Raw genomic sequence first — 23,136 nt, forward strand, 5'->3', positions numbered from 1 at the left:
GAGACGAGGTTATGCTGCTGGTTTCGAGGACGATGGCGATGGGCGGGCAGTTTCAATGGTAGTAATGCAGATTTCAAGCAGCAGAAATATTTCGCCAGCAATCGGGATCCGATAAGGAAAAAAAAGTTGCTGGAAAAAGTTGCTTAGCCTGCGATTTGCGAAAAATCGGGTGGGGTGCGCCACAGTTGCCGATGGGGCTGGTTGCACTAGCCACAGTTGCAATGCAAGTTGCATGTACTTTGTACCTCTTACACACAACGCTCATCAAAAGTTGGAGGCTTGAACCCATACACATGAACTCTTCTTCATCTTGATGATCTCGTCAGACAGAAAATAGTGCGTGAGCAGACGATCTCTTCTCGTTTGGTTCATATTATCAAGCACCATTCACAGCCATCATGAATTTACTCTTCACAACTTGCTCTTGGCCGTCAGATACGTCCCCCCCAGCTTGAGCATCTCAACCGCCTCCTCCACCATCTCAGCAACAATCTCTCCCGCGGGCTGGATCTTGTCAATCGCGCCCGCAACCTGCCCCATCAAGTGCGGCATATCAACATCTCTGCCCTCGTCCAGATCATGCTCCATCGGCACGATCGCCTTCTCGCACAGCGCCTTGATCTCGCCCGGCCGATCGTGCCAGCTCTGGATATACTCGTTCGTCCTCATCCGCAGCGGACGCCCCGAAATCACCAGCGTCCGCTCCGTGCCCTCGAAGCCGCAGCTCACGACCGCCTGCTTGGCCTCCTCGCTGCATCCCGCCTCCACCGAGGCGACGAACCGCGTGCCCACCCAGACGCCCACCGCGCCCTGCATCAGCGAGCTGGCCAAGCTGCGTCCGTTGCGAATCCCGCCCGCAGCGATGACGAGAGCCGGCGACCCCTTGAGCATCGGAGGCTTGTACCTCCTCGCCACGTCCACCACCGCCGGTATCAGCACCGAGTTAGCAATGTCGCCCGTGTGACCGCCGCCCTCGCCGCCCTGCGCGCACACAATGTCCACGCCCAGATCCAGCGCCTTGACCGCGTGTTTCGGGTGTCCCACCATGTTCATGACCAGGATGCCCTTGCCGTGAAGCTTCTCGATGATGTACTTTGGCGGCACGCCCACCGCGCTGACAAACAGCCTCGCGCCGCTCTCGATGGTGATGTCAATCAGCTCGTCCAGCTTCCCGCCCGTGTAGTCGTGGTTCGTCTTGCGCGCGTTGCCCCCCACCTGCGGCAGCGCCAGGTCCACGCCGAACGGCAGGTCGGGGCTCCGCAGGTTCGCCTTCATCTCGGCAATGATGTCGCGCAGCTGGTCGGGCGTGTACTGGAAGCCGCCAATGACGCCCAGGCCGCCTGCGTTGGAGACGGCGGCGGCGAGGCGGCCCCCGGACGTGCGTGCCATGCCGGCGAGGAGGATGGGGTGCTGGATGCCGAGGAGGGTCGTGATGGGCGTGGTGATGGGGCCGGTTGGTGCCATGGTGGTGAGTTTGTGAAGCGAACCTGAAGAATGATGCTTGCTAGGTATGATGGAACACTGCTGGTTTGATTGATTGATTAGAGAGTGCCGAAGCATCGACACAATGTCCGACCGCCGTAACCAATCGCTGGTACTCAATTATGATGAAGTGGGATTGGCAATCGCTAAAGAAACGCAAAAAGAAGACGACAACAGGTGAGAAATGGGTAAAGACTTGAATGAACCGGAGTCGTATATATGAGAGATCGGGTATTCGCTGGCCGAAGACGTGCAAGGTCCCCGAGACGGCTATCGCTGCGGCAGACGATCCCGCGGGGGGCCCTGGAGGCATTTTGCGGGGAAGTGGCCCATCATACCGAGGTATCAAGTGCGAGTTGTCTGTGTTCGACAGATATTACTGCATTGGGCATTATTGGCATGGCTCTCGAGGAATCACCCAAGATTGATGAATTGGCTTCTCATCATGTGGTCCAAAAAAATTGTATTCATCTCTCGTCATTCATCATGTGGTCGACGCTCCAAGCATCTGTCTGCTTCACGTCGTAACCACCCTCTCCCAGACGCCTAAAATTCATACTCCCAAACCCATCATAGTAACAGTAAGCAGTGTGCGTCTAGATCCCGTCAGTAAAGCAAATGACGCCAAGGCCAAGTATACCTTGACCATCCAGCGGCCGTGCCAGAATCATGACAGTAGTTATCCAAAATGTGGGAGGCGCGCGGGTACAAAGACGCTTTGAGCAGCAGGCGATCCCTCATCCTTCACCCGCGTCTCTAGGTCACCTCCGGATAACCCGGAATCGCGATGCTCGTCGTCACCATCATCATCGTCCTCACTGTTATCCAGGTGAATCTCGTGCGGCTCTTCTGCCCGATACTCTTCATCTGCCGCGTCTGCCGGCTTCGGCTCTGTTTCCGTCTGCAGACCTCGCTCCACCGCCAATTGAGCTGCTGCCTCCTTCTTCTTTGCCAATTCTTCATCTTCTTCCCTTCCCAGACGCTCCTCTTCCATCTCCAGGTCTCTCAAGGACGGTAAGAGTTGGGCATCGTGAGTAGGATCATGAGGCACGGCGCCGAAAATCGCAAGACCTAGCGAGTCTCCAGACGCAACTGAGCCGAGTGTCGTCCTCGACACCGTCCTCGAGACGGTATGCGCCGGTCGCTTTCCCTTGCTGCTCGGCGTTGTCCCGCCTCTGGCGCTGCTTCTGTCGTCTTTCCTAATCATGTCGTAGGTCACCTCCCCATCAAGTGCCACTGCGTCTTCTTCTCCTTCTCCATCGCTCGGAAACAAGTCACCACGGGAGCGGTAGGAATCCGACGTCCCGCCCGACCCCGTCGTGCCGCTCCGCTTCCTTGACTGGGTCGGCTGTAACAGCCCGTCATGGTCCGAATCGTCCTCGGCTCCCAGCAGCGGTTGTGACTCGGTGTATTCATGCTTCCTGGCGCCGGGGTGCTCCTGCAGATCAGCCGCACTAGGTTTGTATCGCAAGGTGCCACCCATTTTCCACGGAAGCTTGCTCAAGAAGCCAATCGGCTGGGTGCTGGGAATGATGGTGGGATCCTGCTCGCTGTTTTTCCTCCTGACTCCCCGCGTGCCGTAGCTCATGCCCCTCTTGCGCCGGGGCTGCTCAACCGTCTCGGCCCTCCTCTGGCTGCCCGAGCCGGCCAAGAGACGATCCCAGTCTTCGCCTCCCCAGTTGCCCAACAGGCCGCCGCTCTCCTCTTCGCGGTCCCAGTCATCGTAGAAATTGAAGCTGTATTCGGCCCTCTCGCGAGCACGCTCTCGCTGCCGCCGAAGCCTCTCCTCGGGATCGCCCAGGCACACGGTGGTGCACTGCTCAATGGCCCCGCGTATCGACCCCAGACAAGGGTTGATGTAGTGGTGCTGGAAGGTCCAGATGCCGGCGGCGGCGTTCTCAGTCACCGTCTCTGCATCGTGTGTGATCTGGTTCCAGCGCTGCCGTAACCGCGGGTCCTCGAGGAAGGCCATTGCTGGTGGTGCTGGTGGCGGCTGTGGTGGATGGCGTTGCTAATTGAAAGCGTGCCAAACTGGTGACGTCGCAGACATGGAACAACAAAACAGCAGGATTTCTGAGGTCAAGCGGCAGGGCAGAGGCAGGATCAGCGTGCCATAACCGACGGGCAATTGCGCGCAACGCTTGATGTCTATCGTCGGCTTCTCGCCCTTAACAGTCGTCGCAGACCGAGCGGTGCTCACAGATGGTGGTGACGAATGGCAAGGCTCATGAGTTTGTCTCTTCGATGATATTGACGGATTTAGGCTGGACGAGCCCTCGATGAAACAAGCAGGGCAACAGCTTGGAAGGTGGCACGTGCAGACATGCCGGCTTATGTAAGGCTCCTAGGCCTTGGGGTAAAGTGGCCCTTCAGATGAGGCTGTCTCCACCTGGTCCTAGTGCCGGGCTACTGCTGCACTTTTACTGCTGTCGTTTCAACGATCTGAATGCCGAGTTTGACGCCACCCATATGCTTGGACGTTGCGATACGAGACATTCCATGAGGTAGAAGTGCTGAGCATTGATGACATGCATATGCCTGGGCGGCTGGTCTCGCTTTCATGCATGTCTTGGGTTAGTCAGCTACCTGAGGTATGGCAACGCTCGTCTATGAACGTGAAGCCCAAGTCATCCATATGTCGCCCAATTAGCTTTTGGCAAAGTCTACTGTGTCCAGTCCAATCATCGAGTGAAAAGTAGTAGTATTACCATTTGTGATTGCACTCTCCGTGTTTGACAAACATGAAACGTGGAATTGCGACAACCGGGCAGAAGGCCGAGATGTTTCCATCACGATTCCAGGGTGCCGCTTGCTTCTCTTCGAGTGCAGGGAGAGCATTGAACGGAGTACAAGCACAGAGCAGAGCATCCGAAACATTCCTGCATCGCAGCGGCAGGAACAAAGTGTTGTTTGTAGGAGTACCAACAGCCTCTAACTTTGTCTCGGCTGTTGGCCGAGAGTCGTTGAAACAGGCAAATGTTCCGTGCGCAGCATGCAGCCGAGTCTTGGAGAGAAGACTCATTTGCATGGCAATCTGGGAACCGACATGCTATTTGGGGATGTCCTTAACGAAACGGCCAACATAACGTCAATGCCGGCTAAACAAAATCGGGTAACTTTATGAGTGGCAAGACGCAAGCAAGATAAGATACGCCGACGTTCGGTCTTGTTACATAGTATTCTGGCATTTTCCATAGCTTCTTTGCTTCTTTTCTCTTCTTCATGTGGGACGTCTAGGACCCCTAGGACGGCTGATGCTCCCAGTAAGAGCGCATGGATGTGCCTGGAAAACGGGGCCAAGGCTCTGATTCCGAAAGATTCAGGGGACGCCGCCGGTATCATCCAGGCCCCTCTTGACCTCCAGACGGCGTCTTCTAGCGCATGTGGAACTGCGATTCAGAGCACAGCTTGACAGGCCAGTCGACCCGGCTAAAGTTGATGGGCCAATGGGGTCCGAAGGTCAGAATAGAAGTTGTGCCTGTACGTACGTTGCTCAGCACCATGGATTGAACTGGCGAAACGGATCCTGAAATGTCACTGTGCCCCAAAATTGCCGTCTGCGCTGGGTGAGGCCAGCCAAGCAGCCTAGAGATGCGGCATGAAGCCACAAGAGATTCGCCCGATAGCGCCGTGTGGCGTTGCGAACCGTTGATGCTAATGCTGCTCGTGATCCTTCCGTGGCATGTGGCAGCAGCTTGCAATGCTCGGTAGCACGATAATCTGCACGATTCGAGCCCGGCCCTGTACAAGTGCGTTGTAAGCTCAAATGCATCGACGCCTCCTGTTTGAACTCCTTTGCCCAAGGCCGGTTACAGGTTCTGGCGACCTGAACAGATGCCGTGCCATGCTGTGCGTGCACGGCCATGCCGGCGAGGCTTGAAGCTCCCCCTTCTCTGAAGGGCCCGGCAGTAGATAATTGCAGGACTCGTGGGCGAAAGGGCGACTGACTGGCCCTCCACTGCAATTTCTCGGGCCTGACTATGCGCTTCTCGAGGCCGATGGAGCTTCCCGAAGTGTCTTCTGGCAGAGGCCCAAAGCCAAGTTCGATGACTTGCCTCCTGCATTAGTGCGGTACTTGGGGGAGCCACCCGTGGCTCTGCCTTGGCCAGTGTAACCAATTATCTCGACGGGTGGCGTGGTGCCCCTGTCGGAGTCTCAAGCTGCTTGGATGGCGGCCCCTGGCTCATCCCCTTTCTTGGGTGGATTTGCTGCTTGGATTGGTGGCCCCCCGCGAGACTTCGGCTCTTTTTTGGAGTCCAAGTTCGCAGAGGCGAGGGCCAGTCGGAGGGCAAGCAAGAGGACGAGGCCCCCGGAAGCAGATGCACCAAGCATCTGACTGCAGTGCAGAGACAGGCACAGAGAAGCAGGCATTTGCATCCTGGAGGTGGTACGTGCCTTACTTGTGCCGCTGCAGGCCCTGTATCTGCATCTGCATCTGCATCTGCGTCTGCATCTGCTGTGCTTCCCACATGAAATTCTCCTCCGAAGGATACCCAGATAAGGCCAGGCCGGTCTGTTGGTGGAGAGCTGAGAGCGGACGAGTTCCGACTCTCGCCAGCAGGAATGGGCTCAAGTTCCTGTCCTGAGGCGGGTCCCAAGGCAATGGAAAGGAACGCTTTGGAGCCGGCCGGGAAAAAGGTTGAGGCGGGAGGTGGGCGGCTTCCACTGGCAAGACTGGGCAGGCACAGACTCGGAGGAGCACAGCGAGGGCTCAAGTAGGTAGCGGTACCTGTGCCTGGCCCTGTGGTGGCGCCGGTCCGCGGCCGGGAATGAACCACTGGGCGGTAGCAGTACTAGCGCCGGTACAGGTACGGCCTGAGGATCCCCTGGGACCCCCTGTAGGCGCCCCGTTGCAGGCCCCCAGAGGCCCCAAACGCCCTAGAAAGCGTCGCGCTGCAGCCGGGCAGCCCCTCCCCCGTCGCCAACAGCCAGCAGCTGCAGCGCCAGGCCTGGACCGCGCAAGTACCGGTACGCGCGCTGGGCCCAAGCGGTATAGCAGGACCAAGGACCACTGGCGACAGGACGGGCGGTACTCGTGCCTCGCCAGCTGCACCGCGCCGAGTACATGTAGCAGGCGTCCGCACAGGCTCTTAAGTTGATCCCCTTTCTCCCCCCCTTTGGCCGCTTCCTGCTCGACCTGACCTGTGCTTGGCCCGCCCTCGTCTCTTGCGCTCCCTTCGTTTGTGTCTTTTGCCATCTTTCCTCTCCTTCGCATCCAACTCAGACAGCAGACCAGACAGACAGACAGACAGACGCCAGTGGCCTCTCTGCGACCATTGAACCTTGTTACCGCATCCAGCCCAGCGCAGCATCAGCAGCGTCTCTCCCTTCGGCTCCCTGCAAACCGCGCCGCTTCTCCGCAGCAGAAGCAGCCCAGAGGCGCATACCTACGCAGCCAGCAAGAAAGTGTGTGTGATCTGCGCCCACCCACCGAAGATCTTGCAAAATCCAGTCGGGTGACCAGCATTGCATTCGCTGCTGTCGTCAGAGCAAAGTCATCGCCGCCAGACCTGCATACAGCCAGAGCTCAACAGCTGTGGCGTCAACAGTCAACAAAGTCCATTGTCAACGACGACACAGACGCAAGACGCCTCCCGTCCGCCACAGCCAAACCGCGTTTCTTTTTTTGGAGCATCGGAATCTCTCCAGCCCATTCATTCTGTTTTGGTGCCTCGCGTTTGGAGAATCGAGATCCCATTCACGGCAGCCTGTTTTCTTGATAATCCCGCGACTCGGTCTCCGCAGAGGCGCAACGTGCATTCGACCAGCTGAGCAGAATCTTTCTTTGCATGAGCACAGGCCTGGTTGCTGCTTGCTCGCTCTCAACTTCAGTTCGTACCGCCGCTGCGCAAATCTGGACAAGCGGTTGAATCAGCACTGTTGCTGAAAATTACGCGCCAAACTTACTTTCCCCCTATTTCCCCCCTTTCAACGCCTCCTCAATTCCTTGCGCCGTCGCAGCTCCGGTTGGGTGACAGCCCACGACAGAATACACAATGGCCAACGCGTGAGTCGACTCCCTCCGTTCCCAGCGCGATGCGGCAATTGCCATGACCGGCGAGCTAACGGATGTTTGACCGACAGGATTGGAGATGCTTTTCGCACCTTCTGGCATACTATGACCAGTAATGACCGGCGTATGTCTTGGACCCTACATCTTCCGGCACGAGTCGACTCGGCCGTCGCCCGCCCATGCTAACTGCGCCGTCCTTCAGATTCCTCCTACGACTCGCCCCAGCGCACCGGTCGCCATGTTCCGCTGCAGAATGGCCGTCACATCATGACGGGCATCGCGACCGCCTCCGACTCTCGAGCCGACATCCATAGCCCGTACTTTGACGACTCTGCTGCGCCTTCCACGCAAGGCTCCCCTACCAACGGAACCCGAGGATACTCGCCAGGCCTTCGATCTCAGAATGTGAATAAGGACGGTTTTGAGGTCCAGTCGCCTGGTGACGTAGCCATGCAGTCATTCGAGAACGGCCTCCCCCCGCCTCCCCCTGTTGCACACTCCTGGAGGCGCATAGACGCGTGGGCCGAGGAGAACTACCCAGAGCTCTTTGATCAGCTGTGCGAGGGTGCCACGGTCAACGATTTGAACGATTTGGAACATCAATTGGACTGCTCGCTGCCTCAGGATGTCCGCGAGTCTCTCATGATTCACGATGGTCAGGAGCGAGGTGGAATGCCGACGGGTATCATTTTCGGCTCGATGCTGATGGACTGCGAAGAGATTCCCCAGGAGTGGGAGACGTGGCGACAGGTGAACCAGCAGTTCATGCTTGACGCCGCCGCCAACAAGCCGCCGACCCCATCGAGCAGCGAGGCGTCCTCCTCCAAGCAGCGACCTTCGTCGTCTTCGTCCTCCAACGGCCCTGGTGAATGGAGGCAGAATCTCCTGGCCAAGCAGACCTGCATTCCGCCCAACACCGTCCAAAAGGCATATGCCCACGCAGGCTGGATCCCGCTCGTCCGCGACTGGGGTGGCAACAACCTGGCTGTCGACCTGGCCCCTGGACCCGCGGGTAAATACGGTCAGATTATCCTGTTCGGTCGCGACTACGACACCAAATACGTGGTTGCTCGCTCGTGGGCGGCATTCCTCGCCGTGGTCGCCGACGATCTCAACAGCGGCAAGTGGTTCGTGGATGAGGAGACTAACGAGCTCAAACTCCGAGAATTCAAAGACGCGCGAGTTGAGCCCTCTTACTTCAACATCCTCCGTTGGAGAATGGACCAGAAGCATGGTCGCCGGGTCGCGGCAGCTCGCCGTCAGTCCCAGGGGCCTTCGCAGGCCGCCTCCAAGAGCAACTCCCCTCTGGGCTCCAGATCGGCCTCGCCCTATGCGAACCCCTCAGACTCGACGGGCGACATCCGCGGCCGCTCGATGCAGCGACTCCGCGATTCCGCCCCCCTTACCAGTCCCATGAGGAACGGCAAGCCCCAGGCCCCTCTTCTCAGTCGCGTAACAGAAGAGGCAACGATTGAGCTGACCGACGCCATCATCGAGCCCAGCACCCTGGTTGACGTGGAAGATGACGAATCCCCGCGAAACAGCGAGGAAGGCAAGCGTCCGACGGTGACGACCGTGGAGCGGACATCGGCAGACTTGTCCAAGGACAAGGGCAAGGAGGTCGAGGCTCCCAAAGTCAACAGCAAGACCCCCGAGGTTGTGATTGATGATACTATGAAGGACATTGAGATTTAGACGGGGTTTCGCATAACGAATCGGGGCGGCAGTATGAGAGGAGCTGCTGAGTTATATCGCACACACCATGATGGCACGACTTGAAGTTATTGCAGACCGGTCGATGACAAGGGCGGTCTCCGTTTACGCGTCGATTTCTACGTTTACACAAAAAGACACTTTGGGCGTTGGTGGCGTTATGGCGGCCGCTGGAGGCTCGTCATAAGCATTCTGCTTGTTTTCCTCTCTTCCTTTTTCCCCTTTCTCGAGTTTTCACCTTTTTTTTTCTTTTCTCTTGTTTCTTCTACACTCTATTTTTGAAGATGTACAGCGCTTGGCGGAGCATTAGAGCAGCAGAGGAAACCAGCATACGAAGTTATAGCGGGCTGTTGCCTCATTGCTTTGTGGGCAATGGTTTAGCAAAGACCGTGTTTGGCACGAAGTTATCTAATATGACTGCTGCTGTGTGTGATGAGGGAGGCTGGTTGCGGATGCGCGAAGCGTTGTGGTTGCAGTTGTATCACTATGAGAGCTTATTCTGCATTGGACTGTTACTGGTAATGAGAAGGATAAAATGGGCTTGTCATGGGTAGTTGAGGATGAATGGAAAGAATAATCTCCAACTCGAGTTGACGTTTCGTATGTGATGTGTGAAGTATTTTGGTGGCGTGTATGTGGCTTGTTGTGGACGACGCCTTTTGAGTGTGAGGGCCAATGAGCAGATGGCGGCTCGGGAGGCAGAGGCTGCCGCTGCCACTAGTGCCAAGGTAGCTGTTTGTATTTATGGCCTTTGACTTGCTTTTTCACAGGTCTGCTATTCATGACTTGGATCAGTCGTTTGACTGTGGATGGTTCAGTTGAGGGGTGGAAATGAGGGCTGCCACGTCGAGGTGTGCTTAGGTAGACGAGGCACTGACTCAGACTCGCTCTCATCACATCATCTCAGTCAGTCCCATCTATCAATCGTCCTCGGGAATGACGTATCCCGAAGCAGGCAAGCTCCTCTCCATTAACCACCCCCGAGGCGCCTCAACCTCTCTTCCTACATGCGTACTGCTGATTTTCTCCTCCTCTGCCCTAAACAGACTCAGTCCACGGAACCAGAAATGGTGCAGCGAATCAACGTCGTGCTGGTCGATCTTTACGCCGGCGAGAACGCGGCCGTGGATAGATGTGACGATGTTTTGGCAGCGTGATATAACGAGGGTGCGGATGCCGATGTGGAAGAGCTGGCAGGTCGAGCGGAGGGTGAGGCAGCTTGACAGGAGGAGGGTTGCGTGGGCGGTGGTGTCGAGGGGGGCGCTGTAGTGGAGGGTGCGGATGGCGTAGGAGGCGGACATGAGGAGGGACCTTGGATGATTCGATATGAAGATGTTAGCTGTGGTGTAGATGTAAAGTGGTATGGTGAAAAGGGGAAACAGACCACATGGTGAGATCGCGGATGATGCCGGCGGCGCGTTTGCCGTTGTCATAGAGCAGGTCGAGGATGTGCGTCATGGCGAGCAAGCCTGAGACGGCCATGTCCGAGGCGACTTTTACTCGCCATTTGTCTGTAGACACGGCTTCATTGTTGTAGCTGATGATGGTGTCGTTGTTGTCGTATATTGGAGTTGCAAAGGCCATGTCGTGGTGGAAGCTTTGGTATTTGATGCATTCTGATAGATGGTATCGGACGGAGCGTTTCTTTGATTCGAGTTCTATCCAGTTTGCTGCTTCGTTGAAGTCATGATTGTCGTTGGGTGCGAACATGTATGTGTTGGAGGCTGGGGTGTGGTATGGAGATGGATTCGGGCATTGGATGAGGCTGGTCGTCTCGAAGGGTGATTGTGATCTCTCTACTTGCATGTTGTCGAGAGCGATATAAGAGTAACCTTCTTCTCGTGAGTTGTTGCAGAATCATCTCGCATGTGTAGAAGAGAGGAAGCGGAAGCCCCATCAGCATGATTCCGACGACATGCAGAGCATATACATGTATGCAGGCTTGGACATGCCGGCGTAAAGTGTGTACAGCCCAGCTCACGGCAGACGTTCGCCAAAAGACGTTGCATTCTAGGAAATGGTTCTCGCCAGCTCTTTGGCTACAACCCCGCAGCACACGTAGAGAAGCGCCCTCGCCAGTCATCCCGGGCTACGTGTTCGTCCATGCATCAGGTCCAATCCGCGGGCGCAGACCCCGCCTCGGAGGCATATCTTGGGTCTCAATCAGAGCAGTTCTCGCATTGCCGTGACGTGACGTTTGGTTGAGTGGACTTGATGGAATTGGATATGGGTAGCCGAGGTAGGGCTCTGCATCAGCCGGTGGTAAGGCCTTGATGGTGCTCTGGATCGATGTCACGCCATTGCAAGTGAACAGGGAGGATGTAGGATAGGGTCTCCGTTTGAGCTCGGGTTCTATCTTGGATAGACTCTCTTCAGTCTTTTACTCAACACCAAGGCTCCTAATTACACACCGGCCCTCACTGTCTTCCAATATCTGGCCATCAAGGCATCTACACGCCGCTCCTTGGAATGGATGGACCGCCCCCAAACTACGACGACATCTCCAGCGCAGCACCTAAGCTTCTGGTCCGGCTAGAAGTATGGTACTTTTCCAGCCATGGAAGATCGCAGGAAAAGAACGAGCTTTTGGCAGTGGCGTTTGAGGAAGCGGAACCAGACAACTGGAGTGTGCGGACGGTTGACGTTGTCGAGCCACATGACGAAGCTGATCGAGACGACTTTGTCCCCATTCAGGCAAGAACACTTGGAATACATCGTACAGAGCAGTATGTCTGACACTGGATTTCTACTGTCCAAGGTCGATTTCGAACACAGAGAGATTACCAACTACGACCCCAACGGCAGAGCTCAGAACCATGTTCGAGACCTTTTCAGGCGTATAGCCCCGGGGGTCATCTTGAACTTCTTCCTCAGCATCAGCAGAAAGCCCCATACGATGAGCCTGGTTGCTCGTAATGTGTTGCCCGATTATAGAGCAAGATATTGCCAGCTTTTCGTCATCAATAAGCTAAATACTCGTGTCGATGAACTATCAGCACCCCCTGAAGTGACAGATCTAGAGGACATTGTGACTCAGTATGGCTTCGTACCCTCAGCCATCAATCTGAGATGTCACTGCTTACATGGATTAGGCTTTCGACAGTCGATAACGGCCTGCCAATGCTATCACAGGTTGTCGAGGTCTTCACCGTATTCCGGCTCTTCCAGACACAGACGAAGCCCAAATTCTCATTTATGCATCCGCAAGATGTTGAGAGTGTGTTTAATCTGCGGACTACCGGCCTCGAGAATGTCGAGCCCCTAGCAACAATTGCTGAAAACGTATTGTTCTTATCCCTCATCCAGCCTTCGGCAAGCAGGCGGTCTGACGAGACGCAGTTGAGATTTCTATACGAGGCCAACTTGAACCAGACAGCGGCTGAGCTGTCGGCAGCACCAGTCGAATGGGCATCAGCTGTCGCTCCGTTTCGGGCGTTCCAAAGCGAACTGTCGGGTGTACTAGTCAACCTGGCGAAAACAGACTTGGGCAGCCAGCGGAAGCCAAAGAGGGGCATATGTACGGATATTCTTCCTCTCTCCTGTTATGGAAACCTTTTAGGGTTCTAACTGAGATTACGATCAGCCGTCACTCCTCAAGTACTTTACATGGCTGGCCTGAACCTCCGTACAGGCGGCATCATGCTCTCCAGGGCGGGCGACCTTTTGAGGCCTTACCTCGACGAGCAACTTCTGCAATACGACGGCAGGACGCTCTCGCCTAGAAACCTTGCGATTGGGGGTTCTGCGTCCGGGGTCGGAGGCGTAGGTACCGGTGGAGCGATCCTCTACGGGACTTTGGCCTCGAGTCCTCTTGGCTGGACGATTGCTGCGCTCCTATGCGTAGGGGCTGTGGCGGCTGCTGTGGCGTATAGGGGGGTTTCCAAGGAGGTGGAAGCGATCAAAAAATGTAAGTTCTTCATACTCTCTAGTAATCCCTTCCTGACATTGCATGTCTAGTTAAGCAGTATCTGAAGGACATGGCGGGTGCCTTTGACGAAGCTCAAAAGGCCATCGTGGCAGTGATCTGTCAAGATGTCATGGGGATGGAACTCGGTAGCTTCCGGCCAGACGAGCAGGATGCCATTTTGAAGAGCTTCGGGATTGACGTTAGTGCGCTGGGGCAGGGCGAGTATCAGAGGAGTCTTCTCGAGAGCAGCATTGACAAGCTTGTTCAGTATTATGAAGAGATGAGGGAGCAGTTTGAGCACATGGTTGAGGTTTGTGGACTTGATGTAAGGAATGTCAAATTAGCGCTTTGAAGGGTGTTGTTGGTAAGATTTGGACTGTCACAATGGGTATGCGATCATTGCTGAGCGTTGATTGCTCGTATATCTAAGTGTTTTTCTTTATGGGGTTCTTCAGGGATCAGGGATCAGGGCGCTTATGGGACGCCGGAGCTGCAGATCATGCCTTCTGAGGATCATGAGAATACACTTCCTACGGCCAACGTACCTCAAGAAACTACGATATTGTAAGAATCATGTTCAATTAAATAGAGCAACTAGAATTACTGAAAGACACAATATACTACCTTTGGTACCCAGAGGACTGTTGCCCGTGATAGCGGCAGACGCACTTCCTAAATTGGAAATAGGTATCTATCCGTTTCGGCAGGGTACACGCTCTTGCCCAAGTAGTAAAAGATTCATCTGGATCCTGCCTTCCCGTTGTCAATTTGCTCATCAGGTAAGCTTATTCTCAGGTTCGTTGCCTCAGGCACAGGATGAAATGTGATGTGATGGGACAGCCTCGTCTTCTTCGCTTCTCTTCCCCTCGCGATGCTATATTTGTCGCTCGCCTCGCCTTTCACCTCTGCGCCTTACGCGATGCTACAGCAGCAGCAGCCTTCACACGCCGAAACAGCCTCGCGATGCCCCTTCTGGGACAAATCCACGGGGCCCGCCAGCCCGCCTGTGCGGCTATTGCCCGTCAAGAGCCGCGTCCATTGGCTGCGTGAGGCAAGATGCTAGGCAGATGCTGGCGCTTAACGCTGCCGTCGCAGGTGGAGATTGGCCGGGTTTCGTCTCGTCTGCAGCAAGGGTGAGCCGAGCCGGGCTGGCAGCCAACGGGTTTGGGAGATGTGGTGATAACAGCCTCATGCGGAGGGAGAGGTGAGTGCGTGTTAGAGACGGGAGTATCTTTGCTGTTGGTCGTTGGATTAAGCTATCTTCATGGGCTTGCAGATTCGTCTCATGGGTTGCACCAGATGGGACCACTTTCTGCAGTTAATATACAAGATATGCCCCCGCGGACGGGCTGCAGCCTTGAATTCCATCTCTTATCAACTTTTCTTTTCTTTTGTGTTTCCTTCGGTTGTTTGATTTCTCGTGGATATCCCAGCGGCGCAGTCCCTTCATTCTCATTCCGTTTCTCTGTTCCTCTTGCTTCCGGTCCTTTCTGCGGTCTCTTACTCTCCTCTCGTTTCTTGTCGATTACCGAGAATCGCAGTCCTCCTTGTACAGCGTGCTTTGTTTGAAGATACCCAACGAAACAAGATCGAATAATGGCGTCTCGAGCTGAGCTTGAGCCTCTCTCACCCTCGACGGGTCTGGAGCAGCCGACAGCATACGACTTCACATACACACATCAGGGGCAAAATGAACCGAAAAAAAAGTTACCTTCTCCGGGATGGATATCAAAATGGAAAAGTTCAAAGAAAGGTAAGTAGTGGATACACACTCACGGCCAATTGCCCAAAACATGCTCACCAAAACCTCAGTTGGCGATGCTTCTTCCTGCGCACATGGATGGAAGCCGAGTACGATGAAGGCCCCTGTCCTGATCTCATTCGCCATCTCATCAGTCGTCATCATTGCCCTACTCGAGTTCCTTGCAGAGAGAAGCCAAAAGCTGGGCGGCCTATCTCTGGTTGACGAAGCCGACGAAATCCCCTCCGCCGTTAATCTCACCTACCTCTACCTCCCTACCATCATTGCGGTCCTTTACAGTTTGGTGTGGAGCTGGATCGATCTCGACGTCAAGCGGATGCAGCCGTGGACAGAAGTGTCCAAGCCGGATGGTGCAACCGGTCGACGGTCAGTCTTTCTAGACTATCCAGTCGACTTTGTAGCATTCGTTCCCTTCAAAGCTGCGAAACAAAGGTATATACCGACGTCTTCCATATAGCAGCCTGGGTTGTGATAATCTACTAAACGATGAATAGGCATTGGGCAGTTTTCTATTCAGGAACTGTCATGGTTCTGATCTTCTGGATGATCACTCCCCTTCAGAGTTCAATTCTAGGGAATGGCCCCGTGCTGATGAACAAAACGGTCACCATGTCGGCACCGTCCATGTTCATGGACTCGTTGACACAAGCCACCTACATGGACCAGTCTGTGATGAACTCTGGGTACGCTATGGCCTGGCTCGAACGGTCCTATCCCCCCTTCACGACCCCCGACTATACATTGATGCCATTTCAGCCAGCAGAGTCCGTTCAAGGTAACGTAGCCAACTATTCCGGCATTACTACGAAGTATTGGACGGATTTAAAGTGCTGGCCAGCTGAGATAGAGCATAAGCCAAAGATGGTTGACGGGTACTACAACTTCATCAACGGCATGGGATGTAATGCGTCTTCGATTCCCGCCCACAGCACAAGAAACGAGCACCAAATGATGTACATTGGCTATCAAGACAGCGCCTGGGGGGAGCTCGCACTCAGCTGGACCTGCTCAGACAAAGCGTTCAATCAATTCCTCGCAACCTGGGGCCGATTCGATAATATCACGGGCGCAAGAGACATGCAAGCACTGTTCTGCGAAACTTCTTACTATAAACAAAATGTGTCAGCCCTGGTTCTGCTGCCTGGAAACGTTCCCGTCGACGATCAGATTACGCCCCTATCGCCTCCTGAGCCACTTCAGGTGACGGAGTTCAACAGCTCTGCGTTCGAATACCTCGTCGGAAATGGAATGTCATCAGTCGATGTGCCTCGGGATTGGCCGTTTTCGCATCTTCTGGACTTTTACACTCGTTTGACCGATTTTGGACTGCCTTATCCGTTCTCTCCGATGATGGGACTCATGGTCGGTATGAACAACTACACCGTCGATGCATACCGGAACACGACCTTGATGGGAGAATCGTACCGCTCGGCTCACAAGATGATGTTCTCTATGGCCTTTCACACAATGCTTGTGAATAATACGAGTCCGCACCTGGCAGACGGAAACGCCTTCGTGGTGAAGTATGGCATCATCGTCAGCCGCGTCTTCACAGCCCTGGTGGAAGGAGGGCTTGCTCTTGTGGCCGTTCTCACTCTGGTATTGTTATGGGTCTGCCATGGAAACCCAACCTTGCTGTCATCGGATCCCGCGTCGTTGGGTTCACTTATAGCTCTGGTCCAGAAGAGTCCGCGCCTGCTGAGCAAGTTCAACGGCAAAGGAAACCTAACTGCCGACCAACTCAAAGACCAGCTCGGTGACTGTACGTTTAAGCTAACGTGTAGATGCCAAGATGCTTCTGGAGCGACAAAGCTTGAGCTACTGGAAATACCTAGTCAAGCACAGACAGGACTATCACAGACGAACTCCGGCCAAGCTGGGTCAGACCAGACAGGTCATTATCTGCCAATCAAGCCATTTGCTCTGCGGAAGGTTGTTGGGGTTTTATTTGCGGTGTGCTTATGCGCAGCTGTCGCCGTTTTCTCATATCTGCGACATCAGGATACCGTCCTAGGAGGTAAGCATAAAACAAAACGGCATCGGAAGCAATAGAAGAAAGACTCATCCCTTATTTTCAGGTCTTGTGCGCCCTTCACCGAATTTCGAAGTCAATCAACTCTTGACTAGCTACCTACCCACGATATTCTCCACATTGGTCGAGCCATTCTGGGTGATGCTGAACAGATACCTATGCCTCTTACAGCCGTTTTACGACCTCACATCTGGGCGCGGGACCGCCAGACGAACGATTAAGGCTCGATATACCGCGTTGCCTCCGCAGCTTGCTCTCTGGCGAGCATTCCGATCCGGCCATCTCCTCCTAGGTGCCATTTGCATAATTGCTCTCCTGGCCAACGTTCTAGCAGTAGGGCTTGGTGCGATATTCAACGACAATCCCATCCAAAAAGTGTATCCCGTGGTCATGTTGCCTCAAAAGCAAGCAAGGCTGGATGAAAAGGGGCTGAACTCTTTCAACCACGGCAAGGTCCAGCTGGTGCCGACTGATTACGAAGACCCCGAATACAACATCATGGCGAACATGTCCTACGGAGCTCCTTTACCACCGTGGACGACCTCCGAGTTTACCTATCTCCCAGTCAACATCACGTCCGACACCCCACCATCAGACGACGATGAATATACCGTCGTGACGACGGGCTTTGGTGTTGAGCCTAATTGTATATCGATGGGCAACATAATCACACAGGACGTGCCACCAACGGTCAATACGTCGTTTGGCCGAACAGATCCCCTACCAGAAGGTTGTGCCAAAGAGTACGTGATAGAGAATTTGCCACTCAACCACACAATGTTCACCAATTTCACGGGACGGGCAGCAGCGGAGGTTGCAAGCAGCATGCAAACTGGTTCAGGTGGAGGTGGCTCGAATATAACAGACTGCCTGCAGTCTTTTCTTGTGGGATTTTCCAGATCAGATATCACGAATGATTCCACTGGGACGCTGAACACGTCTCTTGTCGTGTGCCACCCAGCATACAAAGTGGCAGACTTCCGAGTCATATTCGACAGTGCGGGATACATAAAGAATGCAACACCAGTCAGCGACTTCACATCTTCGATACCATACCCAGACTCATACACACACCTACCAATTATTAGCGATCTCTTCAGTCGTCTGCAAGATACAGGCTCTCGCTGGCACAACGACTCTGTCACCCATGGGTGGGTAATGTACATGATCAAGCTGTTCAGCGGAAACGCAGAGCTTTTTGATCCTGCGATGCCCACGCCCGAACCCGAGCAGTACCTGGACACCTTGACAAGCGTCTACAAGGCGCTGTTTGTGATCCATGTAACTCTCAACCAATACGTCTTTACGGATGCAGAGAATGGAACCACCGTCATAGGGAACCGGACAGTAACCGAGACACGGATCTTCGTCTCGTCAACGGCGTTCATCACCAGCACGACGATTCTCGGCCTCTACATCCTCATGGTTTTCTTCTTCTATGGATGGGGCGTCACGTTTTTTCTTCCGCGGATGCCCACCAACATAGGTTCGCTTATTGCGTATATCGCGCCCAGCAAGCTGACTCGCGAGTATGGCGAGAGCGAGAGCGAGGGCGAAGAGGACGTGGTAAAGGACGGCGAGGTGGTCCCGAAGTACAGCTTCGGGCGATTTGTCGGCAGCGACGGAAAGGCGCATATCGGCATCGACTATTCAGACAGGGTGGTGCCGGTGAATCCGACCTCCCTAGAGAGAGGAGATACGAGGCAGGGTCCGGGGTTTCTGAAGAGGAGGTTGATGGGTGAGAAGAGGTTGAATGGGCATGAGACAGGAAATTGGTTATAAGGACAAGATGGTGCTTAGATGTATATAGAGTAGTTCACTTCCTAAACGAATCAAATGAACAAATGAACCAAGGCAGATAATATCTCTCAGACCAAATCGTCGAGCCCAACATTCACTGCAAAGTTCACATGTTTTTGAAGTGGAAAGCAGACAAGAGACGAAGTTCATATCACTGAATTAGGAAACCAGACAAGAAACGGAGTTCACATCACTGAATCAGGAAATCAGACGAGACAAAGTGCTTTATACTGAATAAATGAATGCCCAACATGTGTATGTATTTATGACAGGAGCTCCCCTCTTGTGACTGGGGTATCTATATATGCGGTATCATAAGAGAGTAAAGATGTCAACCCATTTCCATCTTCAAGGTACCCTGGGAAGAAATGAAGCAGAAAAAGAAAGTGAAGTAATGTACAAGCTCAATGAAAGATCACCAAACCATATCCAAACCAGCCGGTGCCGTGAATAACATGCAAAATAAAGCAAACCCAACGAAATCGCCAATCTGACCAAATTCAAACCCCTGAATTTTGAAGAGTCCTCACCTCCATGTGTGCAACGGAGAGGACAAGAAAAAGAATGCGGCGCGTCACGCACATTTACGAACGCTTAGCACGGCGCATCGACCTCTTGCCTCGCTTGGTGACCATCTTGAGGTTATCGGCCTGTCCGGCCTCACACTGAGTGCCAGCAGCCAGGGGCTGAACAGCAGACCAAGCTCCACTGGCGCAGCGCTGGAACTGACTTCCGCCAATGCAGTTCCACTGGCCCTCGGAGGAACAGGCAGTTCCAGCGGCAAAAGCACCGCTGGAGCCGGAGCCGGAGCCGGAGCTAGGGGTGGCAGGAGCAGGAGCGGCAGAGGGGGTGGGAGCAGGGGCCTGAGATTGGACAGGGAGGTTGACTGCCGAGGTGACAGCGGGCTGAGCAGGCTGGGAGACGGCAGGCTGGGAGGCAGCAGGCACAGCTGCCGTAGGCTGAGAGACAGCGGGTTGGGTAGCTGACTGTTGGCCGCCAATGGGTTTGGTGATGAACACGCCGCCGGCAACGCTCGAAGGTTGAGCCTCGGCAGAGGTCGGCTGGGGGGCAGCAGTGGCAGCAGGGACACTGGCAGTGCTACCAAAGCCGACTGGGCAGAATTGTGTGAACGTTGCGGGAGCAAAGGCCTCCGTTGCTCCGTTCATCTTGACGACGTCCGTTCCAGGCTGGGGGAACTCAAGGTCTTTATCGTTCTGGGTGTTGCACTTCTCGTCGCCGAAGATGTTGGCAACGAACATGTCGGGGAGCGTGTTGAGGAAGTCCGCGGAGCCGCCTGATCCAGTGACGGTCAAGGGAGCGCAGTTCATGTACATCTCACGGTTGCCGACCTTGTTGAACCAAGTCCAGGCAAGGGTGTAGTTGCCAGCCTCCAGCTCCTTGGGGATGGTGAAGTTGTACTTGTAGGGATCGATGGCAGCGGCGTCATCGCCCATGTTGCCGACTTGGTCTTGTGCAGGGCAGCCACCCTCGATGGACTTGATGACCTTCCAGACAGAGTTCTTGTCGGGCTGAGCGTCAGTAGTGACAGAGACCTGGCAAGAACCACCGCCGTGAACAGCGCTTCCAATAAACGCGAGCTGCTGAGTGCTGCCTTGAGCATAGACGTTGCTGGCACCCTCGAGGTTGTAGGTAGCGGGAAACCCAGATCCGACCTTGCAAGGGAAATTGAGGCCAGTGGCGTCCAGAGGAGAGTTGTCCAGAGTCGACGCGCCGTAGGGGACGGGGTTGGACATCTTCACGTGGGCACTGGCGGCCGTAGCCAGCGCAGTGATGGTGAAAAGCTTGGAGAACATTCTGAAAGAGAGTATAGATGATATCAAAGTCTAAATCGTACCAGACGAAGAAGGCTTGTGTGATGCAGTGGTATATGTTGTCGTCAAGATGAGAAAGAATGCTCGAAAACAGGAAACGTGATACAAAAGATATCACAGATTCTTATTGTTCTCTTTTTTTCAGAGTTTTGAATGCTTCAGGGATGGATAGCGAGCAACCAGGCTGGCGTATGCAAATGAAGGCTTGAGAGATGGAGCAAGTAAAATGAAGAACGAAAACAAGGACTAGCCTCGTGTAAGAATGAAGGAGAGTGAGTCTTGACGACGACCACTTTGAAGGAAGGACTGGGTGACTGGAGATGTCTGGAACAAGGGAAACTGAGGGCAAGGTTGGGATGAGACCTTCATCTTATACATTGCGTGCCGCATAGTGGCATGGTGGAGGAGAACTGGTCCAAGCTGCCGTACCCCTAGATCATGACTAGCACAGAGCAGACAAGGGTTGCACGATGCAGCTGCAGGAACAGAGCGGCGGAGGACTTATTGGCGAGGCAGGGAAGGGGGCCCAGACAGGGACATGGGATGGCTCGCATGTTGCGCTCCAGCAGCGGCCGGCGGAACGCTCACGGAGGAGCAGCCCCTCGGGGAAAGGGGGTTTCTATCCAGTAAAGCACAGCTGTGGGCTGAATATCTCGCGGCTTCGAGGCATGGCGGACCGCTAGTGCGGGCTGGCCATCGAAGGGAGTGCCCTTGGATGCCCGGTGATAGGCTAGAGTCGTCGTTTCAGAATCTCGAGAGCAGCGCCCGAAGTGGACGGAGGAGAGTGGGCATCAGCCGAAAACCCCAGAAGCCAAAGAGAGCTAGCATCAGCCAGCGTCGAAACCCCTGAATAACCTTTGCTTGGCCTCTGTCTTCCTCTTTTGCTCTGTTTCCCCCTTCCTTCACAAGCAAGTTTGCCACCACCTGCTGCTCAATGCGACGTTGTGGCTAGCACATACCGCGGACAGGAATGCGCACCGGGTTTGTCCCGGACAGGGGTCAGACATCTCTTGGTCCGTGGTCTGTGGGCAGCATTATGCACAAGGTGGACCAAGCTTGCCAGGGCCTGATCTTCAGTCCAGGAATCATATAATGTTCTGTAAGCAACATGAGCCGCGTTGAAGGCGGAAGCCCGCTTAAGGATTGCAAGTGCGTGCTGTCGTGAATCCAGCGGCCTGACCGACGTACGTGCAGGTGTACTTGAAGTCATACTCCCGTGCTCAATATAGAACACCCTTAGGTAGTATTTGGAAAGGAGTGGGTGCGCAGGCACTCTCGAATGCGGAGGGAGGCCCCAATCCAGAGTGCTACCCTGCCCGCACTTGTACGTAGTACTCGTACCTGCTGTACTCCCTATGCATCGTGACACCATGGCCACCAATTGGGCCAAGCCGAACCCTTGGGTTCAGAGATCCTCGGAGGCCACCAAACGGTAGCACGAGCCTGCCCCTCGTGGTCCATTGGTAGGCTCCACAATCGTCACGCTCTCCCTGGTCCATCATTCACAATTGGCCACGCCTTTTCGAGCTATGGCAAAGTGAAAACCAGTGAGAGCACCTCGCACCATCGATCTCCATGTGCTCCGGCACAGACGGCTGAAGCTGCTTAGGCGCCATGCTCTCCCTGCATCAGCCGCCGGCATAAGGTAATAGTACCTCGTTTGCTATCCTGCGCTGACGCCGAGGGGTGATGTACCGCGTCCCTGAGCTTCTTCAGCTGCAGGAACGAACTGGAGCTGTGCCGTAAACGAGGCATACTTGTAAGCTGTATCCGTATTGCCACACATCTTGCTCTGGGTGGTGGAGCAACAGGGGTAGATGCGCCGAAGGCAAAGCTGACCAAACCGAGGAATGTCACTTCGTCAGTGCAAGCAGTATGTAGCATGTATGTACTTGCATCTGTACTCGTATGAGGTACGGGCAGTTGCCTCCAATCACTTTCATAGTGCCCGGAAGTCGGCATCGCGTCAAGAGAGCCGCTTCATGCTTTAACCGCCAACGGCCAGGAATGACGGAGAGGGAGACGAAAGCGATATTGTTGCGTTTCAAGCCATCATGAATGTTTTGCTGAGCCGCGAACCTGCGAGGTTGCTGGTACTATTTCCAGAGAGCCTGGTATGTGGGGACTGCACGGAGGATTTTGGTCTTCCAACAGGCCAGGATACATTGGGATCGGCCGCGGCCCGGGATGTAATGGTTTGTTGGCCCGATGGCAATTGCTTGTTCCAAAGCGCTGGCTCTTCGGATGTTCAATTTGATATCAATGCGTGCTCTATGAATCGCTTGAAGTCCATGGCAAGGCTCGGGTACTCGCATGTCTGTGCCTTTTGCCCTTTCCCTTGCGATGGACGAGTCAAAGCCGTGGAGTCCGTCAATTGCCCAGCCGAGGCTGCACTGCCGCGCTGAACGAGGCAAAGGGGCGCTCGCCACCTCGTGGTCACTATGTAGGTGGCAGTGGTTGTAAGCGTCGTACTCGTAAATGGCATCGTGTCGTAGCGCACATATGTACACTCTGACATGCCATCCCACGCCACTGCGAAAAAGACGCGTATTCAGTGAGGCGGAATGTCTGCGTGAGCAATCGTCCCTACTCCAG

At 54.6% G+C, this 23,136-nt stretch overlaps 8 protein-coding genes across 8 annotated transcripts; 3 read left to right on the plus strand and 5 right to left on the minus strand.

Moving 5' to 3' along the window:
- Positions 1-394: 394 nt before the first annotated feature.
- On the minus strand, positions 395-1,532 carry BBK36DRAFT_1134169 (2-nitropropane dioxygenase). Its single transcript, XM_024892214.1, has one exon. The coding sequence runs from the start codon at positions 1,462-1,464 to the stop codon at positions 412-414; it is 1,053 nt and encodes a 350-aa protein (XP_024752630.1). The 5' UTR covers positions 1,465-1,532; the 3' UTR covers positions 395-411.
- A 412-nt stretch (positions 1,533-1,944) lies between these two features.
- Positions 1,945-3,936, minus strand: BBK36DRAFT_1134171 (hypothetical protein). The gene is given in 3 exon segments (XM_024892215.1): positions 1,945-2,146; positions 2,157-3,700; positions 3,740-3,936. The coding sequence occupies 1 exon segment, from the start codon at positions 3,452-3,454 to the stop codon at positions 2,162-2,164; it is 1,293 nt and encodes a 430-aa protein (XP_024752631.1). The 5' UTR covers positions 3,455-3,700; positions 3,740-3,936; the 3' UTR covers positions 1,945-2,146; positions 2,157-2,161.
- A 1,701-nt stretch (positions 3,937-5,637) lies between these two features.
- BBK36DRAFT_1186734 (hypothetical protein) lies at positions 5,638-6,704 on the minus strand (the record flags this gene model as incomplete). Its single annotated transcript, XM_024896502.1, has 3 exons — positions 6,212-6,704; positions 5,883-6,064; positions 5,638-5,818 (listed from the first exon to the last, which is right to left on the minus strand). Exons 1-3 carry the CDS (start codon positions 6,695-6,697, stop codon positions 5,638-5,640), a joined length of 849 nt encoding a protein of 282 aa, XP_024752632.1. The 5' UTR covers positions 6,698-6,704.
- A 774-nt stretch (positions 6,705-7,478) lies between these two features.
- Positions 7,479-9,190, plus strand: BBK36DRAFT_1165595 (cell wall assembly and cell proliferation coordinating protein; the record flags this gene model as incomplete). The annotated part of the gene is made up of 3 exons (XM_024894800.1): positions 7,479-7,489; positions 7,567-7,619; positions 7,698-9,190. 3 exons carry the CDS (start codon positions 7,479-7,481, stop codon positions 9,188-9,190), a joined length of 1,557 nt encoding a protein of 518 aa, XP_024752633.1.
- A 938-nt stretch (positions 9,191-10,128) lies between these two features.
- BBK36DRAFT_1111528 (hypothetical protein) lies at positions 10,129-10,666 on the minus strand (the record flags this gene model as incomplete). Its single annotated transcript, XM_024889712.1, has 2 exons — positions 10,129-10,519; positions 10,593-10,666. 2 exons carry the CDS (start codon positions 10,664-10,666, stop codon positions 10,129-10,131), a joined length of 465 nt encoding a protein of 154 aa, XP_024752634.1.
- A 1,001-nt stretch (positions 10,667-11,667) lies between these two features.
- Positions 11,668-13,467, plus strand: BBK36DRAFT_1186743 (hypothetical protein; the record flags this gene model as incomplete). The annotated part of the gene is made up of 6 exons (XM_024896503.1): positions 11,668-11,890; positions 11,967-12,244; positions 12,301-12,490; positions 12,548-12,725; positions 12,792-13,115; positions 13,166-13,467. Exons 1-6 carry the CDS (start codon positions 11,678-11,680, stop codon positions 13,465-13,467), a joined length of 1,485 nt encoding a protein of 494 aa, XP_024752635.1. The 5' UTR covers positions 11,668-11,677.
- Positions 13,468-14,908: 1,441 nt separating this feature from the next.
- Positions 14,909-18,691, plus strand: BBK36DRAFT_1186748 (hypothetical protein; the record flags this gene model as incomplete). The annotated part of the gene is made up of 3 exons (XM_024896504.1): positions 14,909-15,309; positions 15,372-16,894; positions 16,956-18,691. 3 exons carry the CDS (start codon positions 14,909-14,911, stop codon positions 18,689-18,691), a joined length of 3,660 nt encoding a protein of 1,219 aa, XP_024752636.1.
- Positions 18,692-19,275: 584 nt separating this feature from the next.
- On the minus strand, positions 19,276-20,611 carry BBK36DRAFT_1186755 (lytic polysaccharide monooxygenase). The gene is made up of 2 exons (XM_024896505.1): positions 19,729-20,611; positions 19,276-19,572 (listed from the first exon to the last, which is right to left on the minus strand). The coding sequence occupies exons 1-2, from the start codon at positions 20,521-20,523 to the stop codon at positions 19,294-19,296; spliced, it is 1,074 nt and encodes a 357-aa protein (XP_024752637.1). The 5' UTR covers positions 20,524-20,611; the 3' UTR covers positions 19,276-19,293.
- Between the last annotated feature and the right edge of the window lie 2,525 nt (positions 20,612-23,136).

Source organism: Trichoderma citrinoviride (assembly GCF_003025115.1).
Source record: "Trichoderma citrinoviride strain TUCIM 6016 unplaced genomic scaffold BBK36scaffold_2, whole genome shotgun sequence".
In the NCBI taxonomy this organism is placed as follows: Eukaryota; Fungi; Ascomycota; class Sordariomycetes; order Hypocreales; family Hypocreaceae; genus Trichoderma; species Trichoderma citrinoviride.